This window comes from Aythya ferina (assembly GCF_964211825.1).
Source record: "Aythya ferina genome assembly, chromosome: 4".
NCBI classification, from domain to species: Eukaryota; Metazoa; Chordata; class Aves; order Anseriformes; family Anatidae; genus Aythya; species Aythya ferina.
The window spans coordinates 43,854,365-43,874,881 of NC_140300.1; the positions used below are offsets into that span (position 1 = coordinate 43,854,365).

Sequence of the window (20,517 nt, forward strand, 5' to 3'; positions counted from 1 at the left end):
AAGAGCAGACTTTAGGACCACCTGTAATGAGGTACCAAAACTGCAATTTCTCAAAGAAAGAGAAAGACCTGAAAAAAAAAGTGAAAACTTGTACGTAGTTGTAAGCACCTTTTGTTTTCAAATACACATTATGTCAAGACAAGAAAATATGTTGAGTGTTAGTTGAAAATTAAATGAAATTATTTATAAAAGTTGAACCTGCATCCATTTCGATGCATCTGTAGGCCATTTCTACCTACAGTAAATTTGACTTGAGCAACATAGGGAATATTTAAAAGCCATGTGGGGAAACTGAACTAAAGCCATTTTAGGAGGTTACCTTTGAGGAGGTTATCACTGGGCTACTGCTGATTTGGTTCCTCTAAGAGAGCAGGAAACCTGGCGGGTAGGTAAATGGAGGCCATGGTGGTATCCACAATCAAAAGAAGAGCATCACAGAATCATTAGGGTTGGAAAAGCCCTCCAAGATCACCTGGTCCAACCATCCCCCTACCACCAATGTCACCCACTAAACCATGTCCCTAAGCGCCAGGTCCAACTTCTCCTTGAACACCCCCAGGGACGGCGACTCCACCACCTCCCTGGGCAACCTATTCCAGTGCCTGACTGCTCTTTCTGAGAAGAGATGTCTCCTCATTTCCAACCTGGTTCAACCCAGGCCACCCCTTCTAGCCCTATTACTAAAACCCACAGGGATGCGGAGCTCTGCGGAGCTCACGCACTGCGGGAGGCCCGCACAGAAAAGACAGCAGCCTGCAGCCTCAGCCTAGTGACCCAGTAAGGTGACCGACCGGCTTCATCACCCCCTCCCCGCTCGGGGGCAGTCCCGGTGCCGTGCCGGGCAGCCCGGCGCTAGGGCCCGGCGGCCGCCAGCAGCGGGGCCGCCGCTCGCTCCTCCCGCCGGGGCCGCGGCCGGCGGCTGCTCTCGGTGCGCGGCGGGAGCGAGCAGCGCCCTTGCCCGGGGAGGACCCGGGCGCTCCCCGCGCTGTCTGGCGGCCGGTGGCGGGGCCGGGAGCGGCCCGGTTCTCCCCGGTAGGGAAGGGGCTGAGCGAGGCGGGGAGCAGCGCGCCCGGCATCCTCCGCATTGTATGGGCACGGCGCGGAGGCGCGGCCGCGGGGCTCCCCCGAGCCGCCCGCCCCCCGCCGTGCGCTCGCTCCCTCCCTCCCCACCGCCGCCGTTCGCCGGGAGGCGCCGAGCCGAGGCGTGAGGGATGCTTTTGTGTGCCAGGGGAGCGGCGGCGGCGAGCGGCGGAGCCAGCGACTGCGGGGCAGGTGGCCGCAGCCCTGCCGGCGGGGGATGCTGAATTAGGCGGCCGGAGCCCTTGCGAGCGCGGGGCCCGGCGGGGCTCGGCAGCCCGATGGCGAGCAGCCGCAGCATCGAGCTGGAGCACTTCGACGAGCGGGACAAGAGGCACCAGCGCGCCGGGCCCCGCCGCGGCGGCTCGGGCTCGGGCACGGGCTCGGGCTCGGGCTCGGGCGGGGGGCCGCGGGGTAACGGGCTGATCCCCAGCCCGGCGCACAGCGCCCACTGCAGCCTCTACCGGACACGCACCCTGCAGGCGCTGAGCTCGGAGAAGAAAGCCCGCAAAGCCCGCTTCTACCGCAATGGGGACAAGTACTTCAAGGGCTTGGTCTACGCCATCTCCCCCGACCGCTTCCGCTCCTTCGACGCCCTCCTGGCCGAGCTCACCCGCTCCCTGTCGGACAACGTCAACCTGCCCCAGGGTGTCCGCACCATCTACACCATCGACGGCAGCAAGAAGCTCACCAGCCTGGACGAGCTGCTGGAAGGTGAGGGGGCTGTGGCTGGTGGGCCTGCCTGCTGTGGCAAGGTGGCATGGGGCCCGGTGGGCTGCGGGCACTCGAAGAAGCTGAGGGGGTCCCCTTGGTGAGACTGGGGGGCTGAGGGGGTCCCCTTGGTGAAATTGGGGGGCTAAAGGGGCCATGAGGCAGGGGCAGGCCTCGTGTCCGCAGTGGGACCCAGGGGCATGTGCGGGGGGCTGGCTGTGGTGGTGGGTAGGCAGCGGGGACACTTCTCGTCTCCAAGATCCGCAGGGAAGTTCTTGGCTGCCTTGCAGTCATCGCCGTTTGTGGGAGAGAGAAGTGTGTTAATTTAGTTCCCTAGCTGTTACTACGCTGTCACTGATGCCTCACGGTGGCTTAAGCTTTCCCACAGAAAGCCCCTGTGCTGTGAAAAGGGATGTTTATACCCTCCCACTTGCTAAAACAAGCTGGTGTGAAGTCCCATTTTCAAACATGATCAGAGTCCGTGTTCTTAAGGGGAATTAGCTACCTTTTCTGACTTACAACAGCATTTTAAAGAATCAGATGCTTTTTGGAGTTGGCCCTCGGTGTTTTTTGATAATGGAAGTTAGCTGCAGCGATTACATAGACCTTGCAAGTGTGAGTAGAGCAGCACTTGACTACTTTCCAAATGGGGCCAGTAGTGCTACTTCAGAGTGAAACGTACACCTCTTCTTTGTATGCGATGAGAATTACGTGGACAAGGAGCAGATAAGATTTGAATGTTTGTTGTTTTGAGTTTTTTTTTTTTTCCAGCTTAACTTACAGTGTTTGCAAGCCTGTTGTGTAGCTTCCATTTTAATCCACAGCTCCTTTTAAGTCTGAAGCAGTAAAATATTTCAGGTGTATTTGGGGCGCCATATTTGGGAGTGGGACAAGATACCTCAAGGTAGGCGTATAGGTTTGCTTGGCTTCTGCAGGCACACGTACACAACAAGCCAAGTTTCCAGTGGATACATGCATGTGCTAGCTAAGGCAACTTCTCTCGTGTTCTCTTGTGATATTTTAAAATAGAATTTAAATTCAGCGTTATACAAATTATCTTTTAAAATGTGTTGGTCCTGTTGTGCACAATGTAAGGCCCATAAGCGATTTGCACTTAATGTTTCTCCTCAGGTATCTCATGTATACTGCAGTCTTCCAGCCAGTGGGCCTATATGCCAGGTGTAGCTGATTTGCAGATATTTAATTTGTTGACGAGCAATGCCAGATGATGCAAAAGGGGAGAGGCTTTGGCATTTGCTTCATCAAGAAGGTCCAACTCAAAAAAAAAAAAAAAAAAAAAAGAAAAGTGCACTTCATGGTGGTGACAATGCCTGAGGAAAGTCCTGTCCCCTGATCCAATATAAGGCAGTTATATATATATATATAACTATATATATAACTCTCTCTCTATATATATAACTATATATATAAGGCAGTCAAAACAGAGAAAACATGAAATGATTGCAGAGTAAGAAACTGACTCTGTGGTGGTAAAATAAATGTGAAATCAACCAGAAACTATTCCATGATACAGCCAGTGTTTTTAGAAATAGCTTTTTTTTTTTTTTTTTTTTTTTTAAAAAAAAAGAAAAAAAAAAGGAAGAAGCTGGTGTGAATGGTGTGAGGATGGTAAGAAAATGAGATGAAGGAAAACTTGGATAAACTAATGATAACTTGGGGCAACTTATAAAATGTTGCAGAAGGAATGCTTCTTAAGTTTTTGTGGCTTTAAAAAAAAGGCAGTGACTTGCTAGACAGATGTGTAAATGCAGTTTATAGTCTCACAACTCTATTTAAGTTAATAACTGAAAGCAGAAACTGACTTCCTGTCTCTCAAATACATTGAAAGAGTGACCTTTGTCATTGTTTTTCACTGGAAGAATAAAGCAAAGCAAATGTCACAACTGAAATGCCACTTACATGCTTTCTGTGTAAAATAAAAGGGAAAAAAAGAGTCCTAATTACTTAGTCATCTATCCATGACCAACACAACTCTCAGGAATCTTAAGAAAATCCTGTAGCATTATAATTGGATTAGTATGTGCTCCAATTATCATCCCAAAAAACTTTACCAGTGTAAGTCTAATTGCCATATACAGTGATGGGAAGAAAGCAAACAAACAGGGAATCCATAATTCCTTGAAATTCTCTGAATTCTTTGCCGGCTGTTTTTTGTTCTTGAGATCCTGGAAGAGGGTGAGTTGTTTGTTTGTTTCTTCCTTGCTTGCTTCCTCTTTTTTACAGTTCACTTTTTTGCAGCACATCAAGCTTGAACGTTTGCTCTTTAACAAGTACTTGAAGATTGGTAATATGCAAACTCTTGAACTGCAATACCAGAAATAGTTTTGAATGGTGTTTTGTTGTGTCGCTTTTTAATTTTCAGAAAGGAAGGGAATGTTAAAGTGTTGTTACACATGCCAGCTACAGGCTGAACACCAGACCAAACATGGCTACTTGACACAATGCCTAATTATCTGGCTAGTTTGCTTATATATCATTAGTGCTACTGCAAGGGTACATGGAATCACAGCAGCTCGGATTTATTCATGGTAGCTCTTTGAAGAGAGCAAAAGGTGAGTCCTTGGCCACCCTTACCAAGCCAACAAGATCAGTATTAAACTTCTCAGTTTAATCGGTCGGCTCAGGGGCGACCTTATTGCTCTCTACAGATACCTTAAAGGAGGCTGTAGCGAGGTGGGGGTTGGTCTGTTCTCCCACGTGCCTGGTGACAGGACGAGGGGGAATGGGCTTAAGTGGAGCCAGGGGAGTTTTAGGTTGGATCTTAGGAAGAACTTCTTTACTGAAAGGGTTGATAGACATTGGAACAGGCTGCCCAGGGAAGTGGTGGAGTCACCATCCCTGGAGGTCTTTAAAAGACGCTTAGATGTAGAGCTTAGGGATATGGTTTAGTGGGGACTGTTAGTGTTAGGTCAGAGGTTGGACTCGATGATCTTGAGGTCTCTTCCAACCTAGAAATTCTGTGATTCTGTGATTCCCCAACTTGAGCCTACATGTGTTGTTCTTGGCCACTGATGTGCCTCTGCAGGCACCTCTATAAGGCCTGTTAGCTGTTTATCAGGTTAGTGTCTGTCTCAGATACAAAAGTTGGCAGTATCAGATTCTATATTGTAATAGTCCAGACTGGCTGAATTGAGTCACTGATGCATGTTTTGGGGGATTTGGGTGTATTTGGCAGTCTGTTTTACTGTTTACCATTCTAAAAGGAAAAATATCTAATGCGCAGATGTATTGTAGATTTCAAATATTACAGATTGAGTCACGGTAATAAATGTGATCTGGTCACATTTTTATTGAAAACTAACGAGCTTCATTTTAATCATACTGCTTTTCTTAACTGGATCTAACAGGCAAAAAAAAAAACAAAACATATTCTGTTGGTCCAGTCTTAGGCAAATTTCATTTATGTTTCTAGCCCCTTGTACATCAATGAACATTATGGATCATGTGTTTGACATCTTTCTATTGCTTTCTTAGAATGGGATGAGTGAAGAACTTCAGTGTTGGCTTCTGATGCTCTTTCTGATCCAGAGAGGGGATGGGGTTTGGGAATATTATGAATGTCTTCTAGTATTGTTATGCAACTCCACTGTCTGACATTGCATACTTCACTTTTGGGTAGTAGTTTGCTTGCACAATTTTATGTCTTCAATAACAGTAATGGAATAATAGTTCATTTCTATTCTATACCAAAATCAGCTAATTAACTATTTGTCTAAATCCTTCAGTTTTCTTTAAAAATGTAAGCTGTCTAAAACATAACACTGTGGTAGTAGAAAGAACTGTGCAGTTCTTCAGTGCTGAAGTTTCTGTTTTACATTGATACCAGTCATGCCCTGTCTTGCTGTCCTATGGTTTGATTGTCTTGAGGTGAAAAACGTGGAGTCTCCTGGTTGTTAAGATCTGCTGCAAAGTTGGGAGATTTTGTTGGGTTTTGGGAGAGGAACGCAACCATAGATTCCTTTCTGGAAAAGAAAAGTCACGATTTGTTATGTGATAGGGACTTTTTCTAGTTCCTTCGGTAGGAAGCACTGCTAGAGTGTTTGTTTCTTCACAATGCTTAATTGATACAGTCCTTCTGAAATGTTGGTAGTTTTGTCTGCACAGCTGGAGTCAGCACGCACCTGTAAGAAAGTCTTTGGGGAGAGATTGAAAAAGTTTAAGAGCAAGGCAGTCCTTATACATGGCTAGGATGTGCAGCACAGGGCAGGAGCAGCCTTATGGAAATTGGCTCTGCCCCAGGGTCAAAGAATGTTTTGAAACCAAACATGGAACAATCCAAGTACCTTCTGCCTGAGATCATTATCATTTCACTGTATATTACATAAAATGAAATATGTAGTAACAAATTGTTACATAAAAATTAAAAATCCTACTTAAGTACCTGAGATTCTATTCAGTACACTGTTATATTAGGTAAAGAATATATTTCCTCTTGTCAGGGCAAGCAGATGGTAACAGCAATTAGGCAGTTTGTAATTTTGCTTGTTGCAAAAGATATGATTGCCTTCCTGTGCTAAAGACAAAAGCTATAATACTTTAAACAAAGGCAGAAAAACTGTAGCAGGTTTAACAAAGAAGGATAAAAAGGAAGGATAAAGGGATTAAAAAAATTAAAGCGTTCATGTTTCAGACTATATGTTCAAAGCACTGTAGTTCCCTAGTCCTGGAGCAATGGGGTGTGGATGTGAAATATTGATGTAATTGTTGTATCCCAACAAAATCAAATAGTCCCACCACTGTGCATATCCTAGTTTCAGGGAGGGGAGAAGTGTAACCTACCTGAGAAGAGTTGCTTACTGTAGAGGAGGCACATGGTATTAGGGTTGGTACCAAGTGCCCTTAACTGTCTTCTGACAGCTTTTCAGAAAGCTTGAGATGAGGGGTTGGACCAGAGGTCCCTTCCAACCTCAACCGCTCTGTGATTCAGAGAAAGCTGTCATCTGTAGGAAGCTGTCATCTGAACCTCCTGACTAACTGAAGTCAAAAGAGAACTAGGAGCAGCTAGTCATCTGCTACAATTCTTGCCATCATCCCAGGTTTTAAACGGTTCATGGGGAACGTAAATGCTCTAGATGAGGAATGCTGGTGACACATACAGGATTAATGGAGGTGACATGAAAGTAAAAGAATTGTAAGAGGTTGATGAGGAAGGAAGTCCTTTGAGAGAAATGAAGCAAAGAAAGATCTAAATAAAGTCTAATCCTTCATAAAAGGGAAGGTTTTATTTTTAGATCAGGCCTTTTATACATGCCATAAATACATTATTCTGGAAACCTGCTCAGGTTTGTGTCACAGAACACAAAAAGGGTGCTCTGCTGTGATCCTTAAGTTGCAAAGTTAGTTGTCCTAATAACTGTTGCGTTATACTGAACAAGCAACTTTTGGCACTCTTGAAGTTAACGTGCTCCACCAAAAGATGATGAGGGATGTGGGATGGTTATATGTGTACTCAGAAACCTGCCCTGTCTTATGTGCTCCAAAATGGAACACTTTTTAAAAATATGAAGAAAAATGATGTTTTTTTTGTTTTTCTGTTTTGTTTTTGTAGAGATATTTTTTACATGTCAGCTATACCATTTTCTGTTCTGCAGTGTGTCATTTAAAACAGTTCTTTATGTGATTCTTAAAAGACAATAGTGATTGTTCACACCTTGCAAAACACTAACCAGAAAATCTTGTTCTTCCTTACAACCCCCACTAAACGGTTTATGCACTTTTTTGTTTTGTTAATCTAATGCTAAAGAAAATGAAATATCTGCAAGTCATTCATTAGCAGACACTGTTTTTAAAGACAGTATGTCTGAATGTTTCTAGGCTATATTTTAAAATGTCTTGAAGTTGGCTTCAACTCATAAAACTTGTGCCATGAAGAACCTCAAGCTGTAAGGCAGCTGTGTTTCCTCAAAACTGTACATTTTTTATAAGTGATGTACACTTGTGATCCAAAAAAGACGAGATACATCTCTCTTTTTCTATCCATACCTAAAATTGCATGGCTGAATTTTGGAGATTTCACTTACACCCTAACTCCTTCATCACTGCATTTATGTTTTGAAAGGAGCTGGATAACTTTCCTGTGAATAACAGTGTGGAAGAAGCAGATGGCAAAAGAAAACTTTCCTGGACAAGATTTTAAGTAGGCAAAACAGTATTTAGGCAAATAATGGTTTATGGCTGTTTGTCAGTTGGATTGACCAATATAGTCTTGTTTTCTCTTTTAATCCGTTCTCTCTGTTAGTCATCTGTCTTTCCTGTGGTGGGGGAATGGTGAATATTATGTTTAGTCTGTCCACTCTGAAACTGGAATCCTTCTACCGTGGACTTAAACATGCTGCACACATGTGGGTCTTGCTTCTTGAATAGCAGTCCACCTGGTTACTAAAGCAGTGCAGGTAAATTATGAAGAGGCAGGTAGTATTTCCTTGCTCAGAGGCAATACTTCATGTCTATCTATTTTTTTTATTTATTTATTTTTAGTGTCAATAAGATACAGAGTCAGAAGTAAACTTAATCCATTTGTTGATCATATTGTGACTCAAAATGTCAGCAGATGTTATTCCTTTTGAGTTAGCATATGCCCCATTTGAGGAATTTTTGGTGGTAGCAGGATTTCTTCATTGAAGAAGTGACACTTTTAGCTTGCTCGGGGTACTGTCATGAAGCGTTGGATGGGTGGCACATATGCTCTGCTGAAATTATGATGCCAACTTAAAAGGAGGTTTCATGCCTCTGCCAAAACTGCTCTGCAGTCTGGCTGAGCTTTCCGCTGTAGAGTAGTTTGGCTGGGTTCAAAGCCCCAGCTGTAACCTGTGTATTTGATTCTTGCCTTTTTTTCTTTAAAAAAGAAAAAATACACATGTATATATTGCTTAATAGATCTTTCTACTTCATTAGTCCATATTTTACATTTTTACCTTCAAACACCTCTTTAATACTGGTGACTAACTTTACAATCTGGTTGAAAAACAAGGGTCTTGACTGTTTCCTGTCAATGTTGTAAGTCAAAGATGTGCTATTTATTTCCAGTAGTGCAATTGCTACTAGCAGGTGCCAGTTAAGGTTAGTATGCATTAGCTTTAAAATATTTCAAGATGGTTTCAAATGGGAAGTGGGCTTTCAAACCATAAATGTGACTGTATCCAAGTCAGTAATAAAAATATTTGAAATATTGTTTATTCCTGTGTGTGGAGCTAAATCTCGCAGACCTACTAAGTTGACGTGCAAATTACTTTAAAAGCTACAGTTTGCTCAAAATGCCACTGAAGCTTCAGAAAAGATTGTTTTAGTAATTGAGGTGATACATATTTAGGTTAGAGGCATGAAAGTCTCACTTAAGGCAGTTACTGAAACAGCAAACTCACTTGTATATATGATTTGAACTGTAAATTGATTTGTTATGTTTTTAACAATGTTTGAAATCAATTTGGTTTAAATAAAACAAACCAAAAATTAACAAAAAACCAGTGCTGTATTTTACAGCTTAACAAAGATTTTCTGGGAGCGTGTGAAGATTATCTGAAGTGTGTATTTATACTGAAATTAATTGCAAGCAGATTCAAAATCAGGTCGTACGTTAAAGCAGTGGACAAATACTGTAGGCAACGTTACAATTGCAGGTTTCTCTATCTAAAAAATATAATGTGAGACATTTTTACAAATTATGTGGAGCTTCTTGCCAGTAGACATGCAAATACATTTTGTACTTGGAAGGGTGGCTAAAATAACAATTTAATAGCGCAATGTTCTAAAATTAATGCTTGTTCATCAAGAGGTGATTTTCTTAGGCTTGCTTTCTGAATATACCATTCTCTAGGAAAGTTTCCTGTAGTGAGCTTTATAGCTGTGATTTAGCTTACCCCGCCATTTTTTTTTCTTCCTTAAATATTTTATTCTGTTGAATAATCAGTTGGATACTGTGTTAACCCAACCAAATCAATGGTTAATTCCTAGAGTGGGCCATTCCTGGAAAATCAGTCTTCATGCAGCATGTAACAAGTGGTTTCTTAATTATGTTCTATTTATGGTGGTTTTCTGGCTACTTTGCAAGGTTCTCAGTAGAACTTAGAAACTATGGCTGAGGTCCTGGTTGTGGTGAATTCATGAGAAGATTTTATTCTACTGAAGTTAGTATCTAAACATCCTTTCTCTTTTAAATTCCAAACAAAGCAAGTCACTCAGTTCATGTGTTTTCCTCTCGCGTGTTCTCTAATCCATATATGCCATAATGCCATATGTGCCTGCCTTGCAGGTGTAGTAGTAAAATTTGTTTTCCATGTAAAAACCTGTGTTACTAATTTTAGTTTTTATGACTGATATAAGAAAGCAAGGATGGAATTTAAAAGACATAACAAATGACAGATTGGTCATTACAATTCTCAAGTAGTTAGTCTGTTCCCCTGTCTGCCAGTTATGGGAAACTTTTTGCCAGATATGCTTTTTGAGAAACTAACACGGTTAGTACTTCCCATTGAGGTTTGGTTAAATGCAGCTGAAAGGAGTTATTTGAAATTAATTCTATTAAGGTGTTGCATTATTTTTAATTAAAAGCACTTTCTTTTTTTTCCATCTAAAGAAGGAAACTAAGACACCTGCTTAATGTATAAGAAGTAAGAAATCCGTAATAAATGGGTATTGAAGTTCAGATCATCAGGAAATTTCATTTTAAACATGCTTCAAGCAAAGGAACCAGTAGGAACAAGGATGTTTTACGCTACTGTTGTAAGTAAATATAGATCTTTTTTAGTCTGTCCTGACTGAAGATCTTATAAAAGAAGAATTTCTGCTTTTCAAAGGCGAGTTGAAATATGATTTGACAGGTTGTAGGTCATGTTCGGTGACAGCATTAGGAAGATACTCTGTTAGGATGTGTGTGTCTGTAAAAGACAACATTAGAATACGCTGTTGAGGTTCCTCTCTGGTGAATCTAGCAGAGAGTCTCCTTGTTCTCTACCTCTACTACTTGCGTATAACAGTTTGAGTTGGAGATCCTGTTTCTGAATAGTCATCATTTTGTTTTCCAGCATTGTTAATCTAAACTTCAGCTCTGAGGTTTAAATGTGAATTATCTTGAAAGCATTTATTGGTTTTGTTTGTTTTGTTTTGTTTTTAGCCTTCAATGCATGGTGATTGCTGAGATAAAAGTGCAGAGTGTTATTTTGAATCAGGGTGTTACAGGAAAAGGCTGTTACTGCTTTCCTGTTCTAATAATAACTGCTTATTTGTTGGGTGTTAGGTATCTTGTTTTGTGTTTTTTATTTTTTTTTTTTTTGAATGGTGGAGGATATTCATCCTTTTCTAGTTTGAAAGGATTTGTTTCTGAACATTCTCAATGGTGGTGAGCTTTGAGGTATTTTGTGGTACTGATTGCTACACTTTAACTCCTTATGCACTGATCTACAGTCAGTACTTCAGAGGTTACTCTGACTTAATAGGTGACTTCATGTATTGAAGCTTATTTGAAAACTTTTGAGATGCTAGAGGCACTTTCTGTGTTTAGAAAGATATCTTCATGCACAGGATATTCTCATTTCTTTACACATCTGTGAGATGTCAGGGACAATCCGAAGTTGAATACCTAGTATTATGTATCTTGAATAAGGTACATAATACTAGGTACATAAGGTACCTTTTTTTTTTTTTTTTTTTTTTTGTATGAGGAAATAATAATTAGCATTCTTAAGTATCTTAAAAATCTGCAGGTGCACACACACACATAAAAAACCAGCAACAAACAAACACAAAACAACCCAAAGCCACTTGCTAGATGTATCCACAAAAAGTTCAGCATATAACATTGGAAAAACATATCCTGAGGGTTCTATATCACACAAAAAACTAGTCACAGAGAGGAGAATACAATGATTTCTGAGGCTTTCTTTTATTATTCAATATATACTATCACTCAGAATCTGGTATCCTGTTCTCAACTTGCATCTTGATTCTACATCAACAACAGTGAAGAGGCTGTTCCTGTTAACTGACTTTAAAGTAAAAATAGATGTCTGTAAAAATTAAATCTTGGGACTTAAAGGAAAACAAAGGCATACTGCATCTGTTGTCTGTGTAACTCCTTAGCAGTTATAATGTTAATAAGTCTATTGGCATGAATCAGAACCACCAGCTTCTTTGAGATACTTCTTATTTGGCAGCACCATGTTTAGAGCTAGACAGCTTTGTGGCTCATTAGAAATTATTCTGAAAATAATCAGGAATCTTTTGAATCTTAGCGGGTGTAGGGATGTAGTGGTATTTCACACTAACAGGATAGAGTAGAGAAATGTCTATTGGAAGCTCAGGCTGCTGGAAGAAGCTCTCCACCTATTTAGAACGGTAGGGTAATGCAGTTTGGAAGAGACCTCTGGAGGTCATCTAATCCAGTGTCTTGCTCAAAACTGGAGTGATTAAATTGTATTGCTTACAGACTTGTTGCAACTTACTATGTGGTTCTGTGGCAATATAAGCTCCTAGGCCAGCACACTTCTTCCTGAGCTGTGCATTGGTGGTTGTTTTTTTTTTTTTTTGTGTTCACCCACCACCTGTAGGGCAGTGCTGGTGTGAGTATGCGGGTGTATGGATATATGGATATTCCATTCAAGGAGCTTGTGGGCTGAAAGCAGTTTATTTATTTATTTATTTTTCTTTCTCATTTCTGGGGAGAAGAGAAGGAGTCTGTCTGTATCAGTTCCCATTTTGTGCACCATTTGATCTTTGAATAGGAGGAGGAATGGTGGGGATGTGTGAAGACGAAGGACACAGGCAAGACAGTGGTACCAGGGAAACTTCACACCAACTTGTTTCCTTGTACCATAGAGGGGAACCATCCCAGATGCTTGTGGAAGCAGAACTGGCTGCCAAACTTTCTTGAACAGAATCATTTGTTAACTTGACTTAACTTCATTCATTGAGTGAACAACAACTTCATTGTTTTCTTTCAAATACAGCAAGTAAACTTTCAAGAAGGTCTAAACACTTGATAAATTAGACAGCAGTAATTGGTATGGGAAAAAAGGAGCATGAAAACATCTTTCAGACTACAGTAATTCTTAAGGGGTCTGAAAGTAGTTTGCTATCCTGCTCTTATACAGTTTTTAAGCAAGATCAGCTCTCCAAACAACAGACCTGAAAGTAAAAGCATTGCTTAAAAGTCCATTAGTGTATAACTAGACATAGGTGTACATTTTATACCTTTTACAGTACTGTCCAACAGATGTTAGCACTCTTTGCTCCTTTTGCAGTGTATATATAGGATATTTGTTGCAGTATGTTATAGGTTGTTTTATTTCAGCAGCAATCTTCAGCACAAAGCTTTATTCTCAGAAAAGTATAAGGTTTTTAAGCAACAGTTAGCTCTTCTGCCTAGAGGCAGGGTGTGCTGGCCAGTGTGGAAAGTTTGTACCATTCGGTGCTTCCAGCCTTGTAAGCACTCTGCCTCTTTGAGAAAGTCTTTAGAAGTCATTGTGTGAACCCTTAAATGTGTAGGTTAAAAAAAACATACAGAATTAAAGGTGTTCTTTGTCATGGTCTGCATATTGCTGGCAGATATTAAAAGGGTTGTACTAAACAAGAAATGGCAGTTTGGAAAGAAAACCTTCCGCTTTAGAAAGCTGGAGAGTCTCTAGCCTTGTGTTATGTTAGGAGATGGAGAAAAGTAGTTAGACTCCTTAGATCTGCATCCTGGTTGTTTCTCTTTAGGTAATTTGATGCAAGGGTATGTATTACTTGTCTGTAATAAGTAACATGTTCTGTATTGTGTTGATGTTTTTCTCTCACATCCCTTCTTCCTATTCAGGTGATAGCAGCAATGATGCAGGCTTTGAACCAGGGAATAAATCAAAATGGGGAAGTCTGCGCTTTCTTAGTCCTGTAGTCTTGTGGCCTCTGCAGGAGCTGTTGGTGTAAAAATGTTGCAGTGACTACATTTCAACAGTGTATCTTTGGTAGAAAGGCAGTGTATACATACTGCTGGTAGACTGATGTGTCTTTCAGGACAAGGACATTGAGATGCTTGAATTTTGTTCTCTTAAAACTTGCTGCTTTTAAAATAACTTGTTATTAAACAGGGGTGTGTGTGTGTGTACACATGTTTAAGTATGTATTTGAGGAATATATAGGGAAGGACCCACATGTTTGCTATAGGAGAATGATCTTAATGTCATTTGATCTTGTGAGCTCAAATAATTTAATCACTTGCAAAATGACTTAGCAGTCAGAAATTATGATCCAAAAGAAATGGAAAAATTTTCAACCTCTTTGTTATCTTTTACTGCATTTTATTGCTTAAACAAAAGTCTTTTGAAACCTGTTGACACCACTCTGTGAGATTATTGTTTGGACAGAGTTCTAATTTACTGTCCTTTAGTTAAAATGACCTGCAGTTGAAACACAGGAAAGTCACTGCTTCTGACAAATTTGTTATCATTTTAAATTGGCAAAAATCGCTGCAAAACCTCTTAAATTAAGAAAATGTCATCTTTTTTTTCAGGTGAAAGTTATGTATGTGCATCCAATGAACCATATCGCAAAGTTGATTATACCAAGAATGTCAATCCAAACTGGTGCGTGAACATAAGGACTGGATCTACTCGATCCTTGACATCTTTGACATCCACAAAGAGTGAAGTGAAGGAGAGTAAAGATTTCATTAAACCCAAATTGGTGACTGTTATTAGGAGTGGAGTAAAACCACGAAAAGCTGTGAGAATTCTGCTGAACAAGAAGACTGCTCACTCCTTCGAACAAGTCTTGACTGACATCACAGAAGCCATTAAGTTAGATTCGGGTGTAGTCAAGAGACTCTGTACGCTGGATGGAAAGCAGGTAGGAGAATAAATTGCTGTGAACATCCAATAATTATGAGTTAATCTAAATAAGCTTCTTTGATTTTATAGCTTTAATTCTTGTTACTGTATGTGTGTTACTTCCTTCTGAATAAGGAAAATTAAGTAAACTGCAACTCTTGAAATTTCTATTCAGATATGAACATCTTAAAAAAAAAAAAAAAAAAAAAAAGTCTATACTGCAGAAGAAATTTACCAGGTTAAGTAAAAGAAAAAAACAAAACCTGTTCATATGCTAAACCAAGTGCTTTTTGATTATGTTCAGTAATACAGTTTGAAACATTTGAAAGTAAATTGTTAAAATACACGTGTGTTTTCAGAAGCAGTCATATTTTCAGACTACTATGAGGTGCTGAGTGGTATATAAAAAAAAAAAAAAAATACTGCTGTCCCCTTCCCTTTCATTTCCACAGACTGGTATTTAAGAAACAAAGGTATTGGAATGTCATCCTGGAGATGCTAACCAAGATGGTCGAAGGTCAATAATTTTATGTGAAATTAGTATCTCAGAGGTTCATGTCTTTGAAATTTGGTTTTACTTCTAGTTTACCACTGCAAAAACATGCTGTCAGGATTAATGATAAAGTAGATCTTTTATTGTAACACAGAAATGCAAAGGAGAGACCCAAAGAATATTATGCTGCACTGGATAGAAGTGTCAGTAATACATTGGCTGTTGATCATTCAAGTGAATGGCTCAGTTCTTCACGGTGCAGGACTTCGATACTTGATGCTTTTATTTGACACTCATGCAGGACCTCAACAGCACAGGCTGCAGAGCAGATCATGTTTGATATCTGATACCTGGGCTATGGTATTGTTGACTAAATATTAGGATCCTTGCTCATTCAGAAGGTATTTTTGCACATCTGCATACCTGTATGTTTGCATGTACTAGTAAAACTTGTAATTTTGTATATGGAGAGTTGGGAATTTTTATTCTCAAGCTTTTCATAATGTGCATTAAAGAACACATTCTTATGTTGCAAGTTCCTAGCAAATGTATCATAGAAAAAGTGCACTTATTATTATCTGAACATGAGGTCTTTCTCAAGTTATATTCTGTGTGCTATGGATACGCCTTTCATAATCAAATGCTTGGAAACAACTACTTCTGTTCTCTGGTATTAAGTATAGTGAGGCAAATACATCACTGAGGCTCTTGATTTGCTATATTTGACACTATAACATGCTTTTTAGTTTTAATACTTTTATTTTAAATGAAATTTGCTACAAGAGAATCTTTTCTAGGAATGTGCTTTTCTTTTTAAAAGTCCTGAAATGTGATTTAGTCATGTTAAATTTAATTCATTATAAGATAGCTTTGAGGATATTTATAATACAGAAATTAGTCTCTTCTACCCAAGAATTCTTCTGTTACTGTCCTATACAGGGAGATTTTAATTTTCTCCAGCAAGTAGATAAAAAAAGATTTGGGAATAGTCAGGAAAGGCAACTGCTAAGATTTGGAGTCTCAGTTCAGATTTGCTTCTTCTACTAAATTGTTGATACTGTGGAAACTCACCCGTCTGCATTTATGTGGTAGCTGCAGTGGTACATCAGGGAGCAATAAAATTAAATAACTTGCAGTCGTACGTTAAATTTCACATATGTTGCGTACACATTAATGTCACCCATGGTGGATGATGGCTGTCTTCTCGGAATAGAGAAATCCCTAGTTCTCACTGTGAGCAGCCTGCAGTACTCACACTGTGAGTAGCTGCTCCGTAATACTCATGTCTGTGTAAAATGTTTCAGTGGTGCTAGTGCATAAATGTTGAAACCTACACATGTTCGGAAGAAAGGACTTTTGCTCTTCCAGCTAGGCTTCAGGAAGGAGCTTTTCCTTGTACAACCACAATGTAATTGTGATTTTGGAGGATCATGTGGTACAGGTCTTCTACCCAGGACTTCAGACACCCTGATTATAAGAGCGTCCTTCTGCTTCTCTTAGAGGATAGAGACTTCTGGAGGTTTTTGTTGATGTTTTCCTGAAGGATGAGCCCTGTTGGGATTTTTTTTTCATCTTTCTCTGTTCATTGCTGGTATATGTAGAGTTTGGTGCCCAAGGGCTTTGTGGAGTTTGGCAAATAAAGAGTTGCTTTGCTGCCAATTACCAATCGGTGGAAATTTCTGAGCCTATTTTCTCTAATGTGGTAATTGCTTATTCTTCTAAATCTGCTAGGGAGGCAGATCTTTTATATTCATCCTATTGTTGGCACAGCTTGAAAGGCAACCATTAAAAAAAAAAAAAAAAAAAAAAAGGCACTTTGTAAATGGCTGCATCTTATAAATGTAGCTCTTGTGATTCTCAGGGTTCCCTCCCTGCCTGCCTCCTCCCTTTTATCTCTGAAGAAATACAGATTTTTTTTTCCCTTTCATGAGATGCAGTGGGTTTAGGTTGTGTCTCCTGTTTAATATGGAATTTATGTTGAAATACAAGTGTATAAAATGTATAAAACATGCATGTATAAAAGTTGTATCCTTTTATTAGGTTATTAGGGAATGTGATGTTCTCTCATTAACCTGTGGGAAAATTTTGCCTTCCATTGAGGTATTTAATATGGGTAGTAAGAAATAATCACAAAACCAGTGATCTATGACAAACTCTTGTTTTTAATTTTGATCAGTACAATGGAAAGGATGTCTACAGAATAAGTTTTATATATTCATCTGACTTCATTAATCTTTACTATAACAAGACCTTGGTAATAGTAAAGCAGAGAATAATATCAATGTTGGATCTTTTCTTTGATTGTTTTGTATGAAGATGGAGAATTATCTACCCTTAAATTGAAAGATTTTGTAACATAAACAAGGATTCCTTTTGTCTTAACGTTTGAATTGGATAATTTCTAATGGATAAGACTTTTGTGATGGCTTGTACAAGGAAAAATATTCCTCACAGCAGCTAGGCTTTAACTTTGTAGGCTGGCTTCTGCCATTCCAGTCTTTGTGCTTCTGACACTGAGGTTTGCCTAATGTATTTGCCTGACCAGAGTGCTTTCCTTACTTGGCTGCATTTTTTCCCCTCTGTTCTTTGCTGGAATCTGTCACTTCCCTACTGTGAAGCAAGGACAGTCACACTGCAGCTTCTGCAGTTGGGAGGTTAACCCTTCCGTATCTCCAAAGGGAAGATGAACAAGCTTAAAGTTACAATTATTGTGAAGTGTAGGGTAGCAATATAATGGTAATTTACCTACTAATTTTTTGAGAGTACAGTGGTGGTGAATTTCCTTTGAGAAACTCACAAAAACTGTACAGAGCTCTGAAGCATAAATTATTGTCAACTAAAAGAAAATGAAATCTTCACTTCAGGAAGATAGTAACTTCTCAAGCTTGCCTTGTGTTGCAGTTGTATGTATGAAAACATGTAACAGGATTGAAGAGATGGATGAGCCACCTCTTCTATACTCCATTTCTAAAACATTGAGAACATGCTGAAGATAAAACATACCTTTTTTTGAAATTCTTTTCCTGATGAACCACAAGTATGCTGATGGCTCTCTTTGAAACCTAAAGCTCCCTAATTTTCTGATAAAATTTTTTTATAAAGGACTCATTAAAAGTAAATGGGAAATTAATGAAAACATGTTACAGTTGGAAGAATTCATCAGGCTTATCATACTCAGTTTTTTTATTTTCCCGTGACAAGTTTGAAATCTCTTAGTAAAGAGATAATGGCTTCTGAACACTGAATTTTGTATTTGTTTTGTATGGGAAATTCGAACAGACCAACTGCAGATGTTAAGATACTCATCAGAGATGGCAAGTTTACCTACAAACTGAAACAAAGGTTCAGTAGGGAGATTGTAGAGGCTTGAAGCTCAATCAGATCTAGAGGAACTCCATGGCAAACGGTCACTGTTAAATTCAGGTTAATGAAGAGGTGATTTTACTGTTTTACTTTCTTTTTTATATTTTTCCTTTAAGAATGGGTTTGTCAGAGATCACTCAGGAGCAGTTTGAGTTATTTTGCCTTTCTGTGGGGTAGATAAATGGGGTCTAATGGTCTCTGAGGTTCCTGAAAATTCCATAACTAAAGGCTGTTCACAGCTTTGGAAGAATTGTTGAGCTGAAGACAAAGTAATAAAAATCTGAACGCCAGTAAGCATTAAGATGTCTACCTATACGCACCTGCATCTCCTATTAAAATTCATACAGCAAGGTTTAGGGTAAGTTCAAACCCGGTGGTAGCATTTGGAGTGAAACGTGATTTAGGGGAAGCTGGGCTTGTGCAATTGTTTCAGAGAGTAACAGGGGAGAGATGTCAGCCTGCTGGGTGCAGGATACAAATCTTATGAGTATGAGAAAAATACTCATAATACTCAAAATAAAAATAAAAAAATAAAAATAAAAATAAAAAAAAGACTTAAAGAGGCCCTAACGTTGTGGAAGCCTGTATGGCAGGAAATGAGTTCATCTATGGACACCATTACACAGTATTTTTCTTTTTTGTTCAGACTTTCAGTCGGAAGGCCTGGAACTGGAAGCAGTGGATATTTATTGCTGGAGGGAAGGAGGAAATGGTGTACTCAGAGGAGATAATTTTGGCCTTCATCCATGGATATAGAAGTTTTCCCATCTGTGGTTATTTATGGAAGGCAGTGTTATCCGAAACTAACCTGAAATTAACTGTGCCCTGTCATAGATGTAGGGATCTGAAAAATACCCTAAATATGAAAATAGAGACATTTTTCCACCTACAAATCATGCAGGGGAATACGTCCTAAAGCAATTTCATTTAATGTAGCAGCACAAAGGCCACAGGTAGATGATGTGTGGTTTAGGATTTACCTCAAGAAAGTATTTACAGCTTTTACCACAGTGGTCAGAGGATCATTACCATTTTGACGAGCAATGAAAATGCGAAGTGGTAAGGATTTTATTTAGAAGTATCAAAATGATGATGCCTGTGGTGTTAAAGTAGTAAAAAACAAACAAACAAAAAACAACAAACCAACAACAAACTTGAACATCTTGTGCGTCATCTAACAAGAGTGTCTTAAATTGGCAGCGAACAGTCATGCTGAGAAAGCTCTTCAGCTTTGTTGCATGTGCAAAAAATTAAGGTCATGCCATGTGGAATAACTGAAGTCTAGCACTGCAAAACTTGGCTTTCGAGTCTTTAGAATTTGTTTGGGGATAGGAGGAGGGTGGCAAAGAATCTGTGTAGTATTCATACTTATACTTTCTGGAAATCAATAATTTAAAATATACTACAGATAACATGGAGAATGTATGTTGCCTCCCCCAGGGATATGTAACTAGCTTTGGGGATGTGGTATAGCATTACTGAGAATGTAACGGCTGGGGTCCACTGGGGGTAAATTTAATCTTTTTCAGTGATGTAAGGTTTAGGTATATAAACACTAGCAGCTATTGTCATCAAACTAATGGGTTAGTGAGGTGGGTTGTCGAAATAGCAGAATATTTATCAAAATGAATGCAAAATCAAACTCTGATATGAAGTTAACACTTCTAAATTAGACAACGGCAACTGAAAAAAGCTGCTGATACTTTAAATAAAAGCAAATGCGTGTACTGTTAAACTGACATCCAACTTGCCAGCACCTTTCTGGATCCACCGAGAGGGTAAATCCTACTGGGTTCTCAATTTTTGTCTGTACGCTCCAAGAGCTGACGGCACTTAATAAAAATGACATGCTGCACAGTGTGGGAAACAATGGCTGCAAGAATAGTGGTGTCACCAGCAGAAACGTGTATTTGCTGATGTGTGATTACCATAATTTTAGCACTGGGTTACCGAAATGGCGTGTGTAGCTCTTAGAATAAATGAAGGGTATGTAGTCATTGTCTGCCATCTGCCATGCTACGATCAAATCACATGACTTGGAAACTAAACCTTGGG

The 20,517-nt window shown here is 39.7% G+C and overlaps 1 protein-coding gene across 4 annotated transcripts in view; it reads left to right on the forward strand.

Annotated features, from left to right (window-relative positions):
• The first annotated feature begins 928 nt into the window (after window positions 1-928).
• The window catches only part of DCLK2 (doublecortin like kinase 2), an 88,961-nt gene continuing 69,372 nt past the window's right edge, over window positions 929-20,517 (forward strand). For 2 of the 4 annotated variants that reach the window (XM_084516783.1, XM_084516784.1), the window contains exons 1-2: window positions 929-1,791; window positions 14,291-14,625. In XM_084516783.1, coding sequence (XP_084372909.1) covers window positions 1,359-1,791; window positions 14,291-14,625 — 768 coding nt within the window. In that variant the 5' untranslated portion in view covers window positions 929-1,358. The remainder of the gene's footprint in view (window positions 1,792-14,290; window positions 14,626-20,517) is intronic. The other 2 variants (XR_014692260.1, XM_084516782.1) reach the window with 1 other exon arrangement.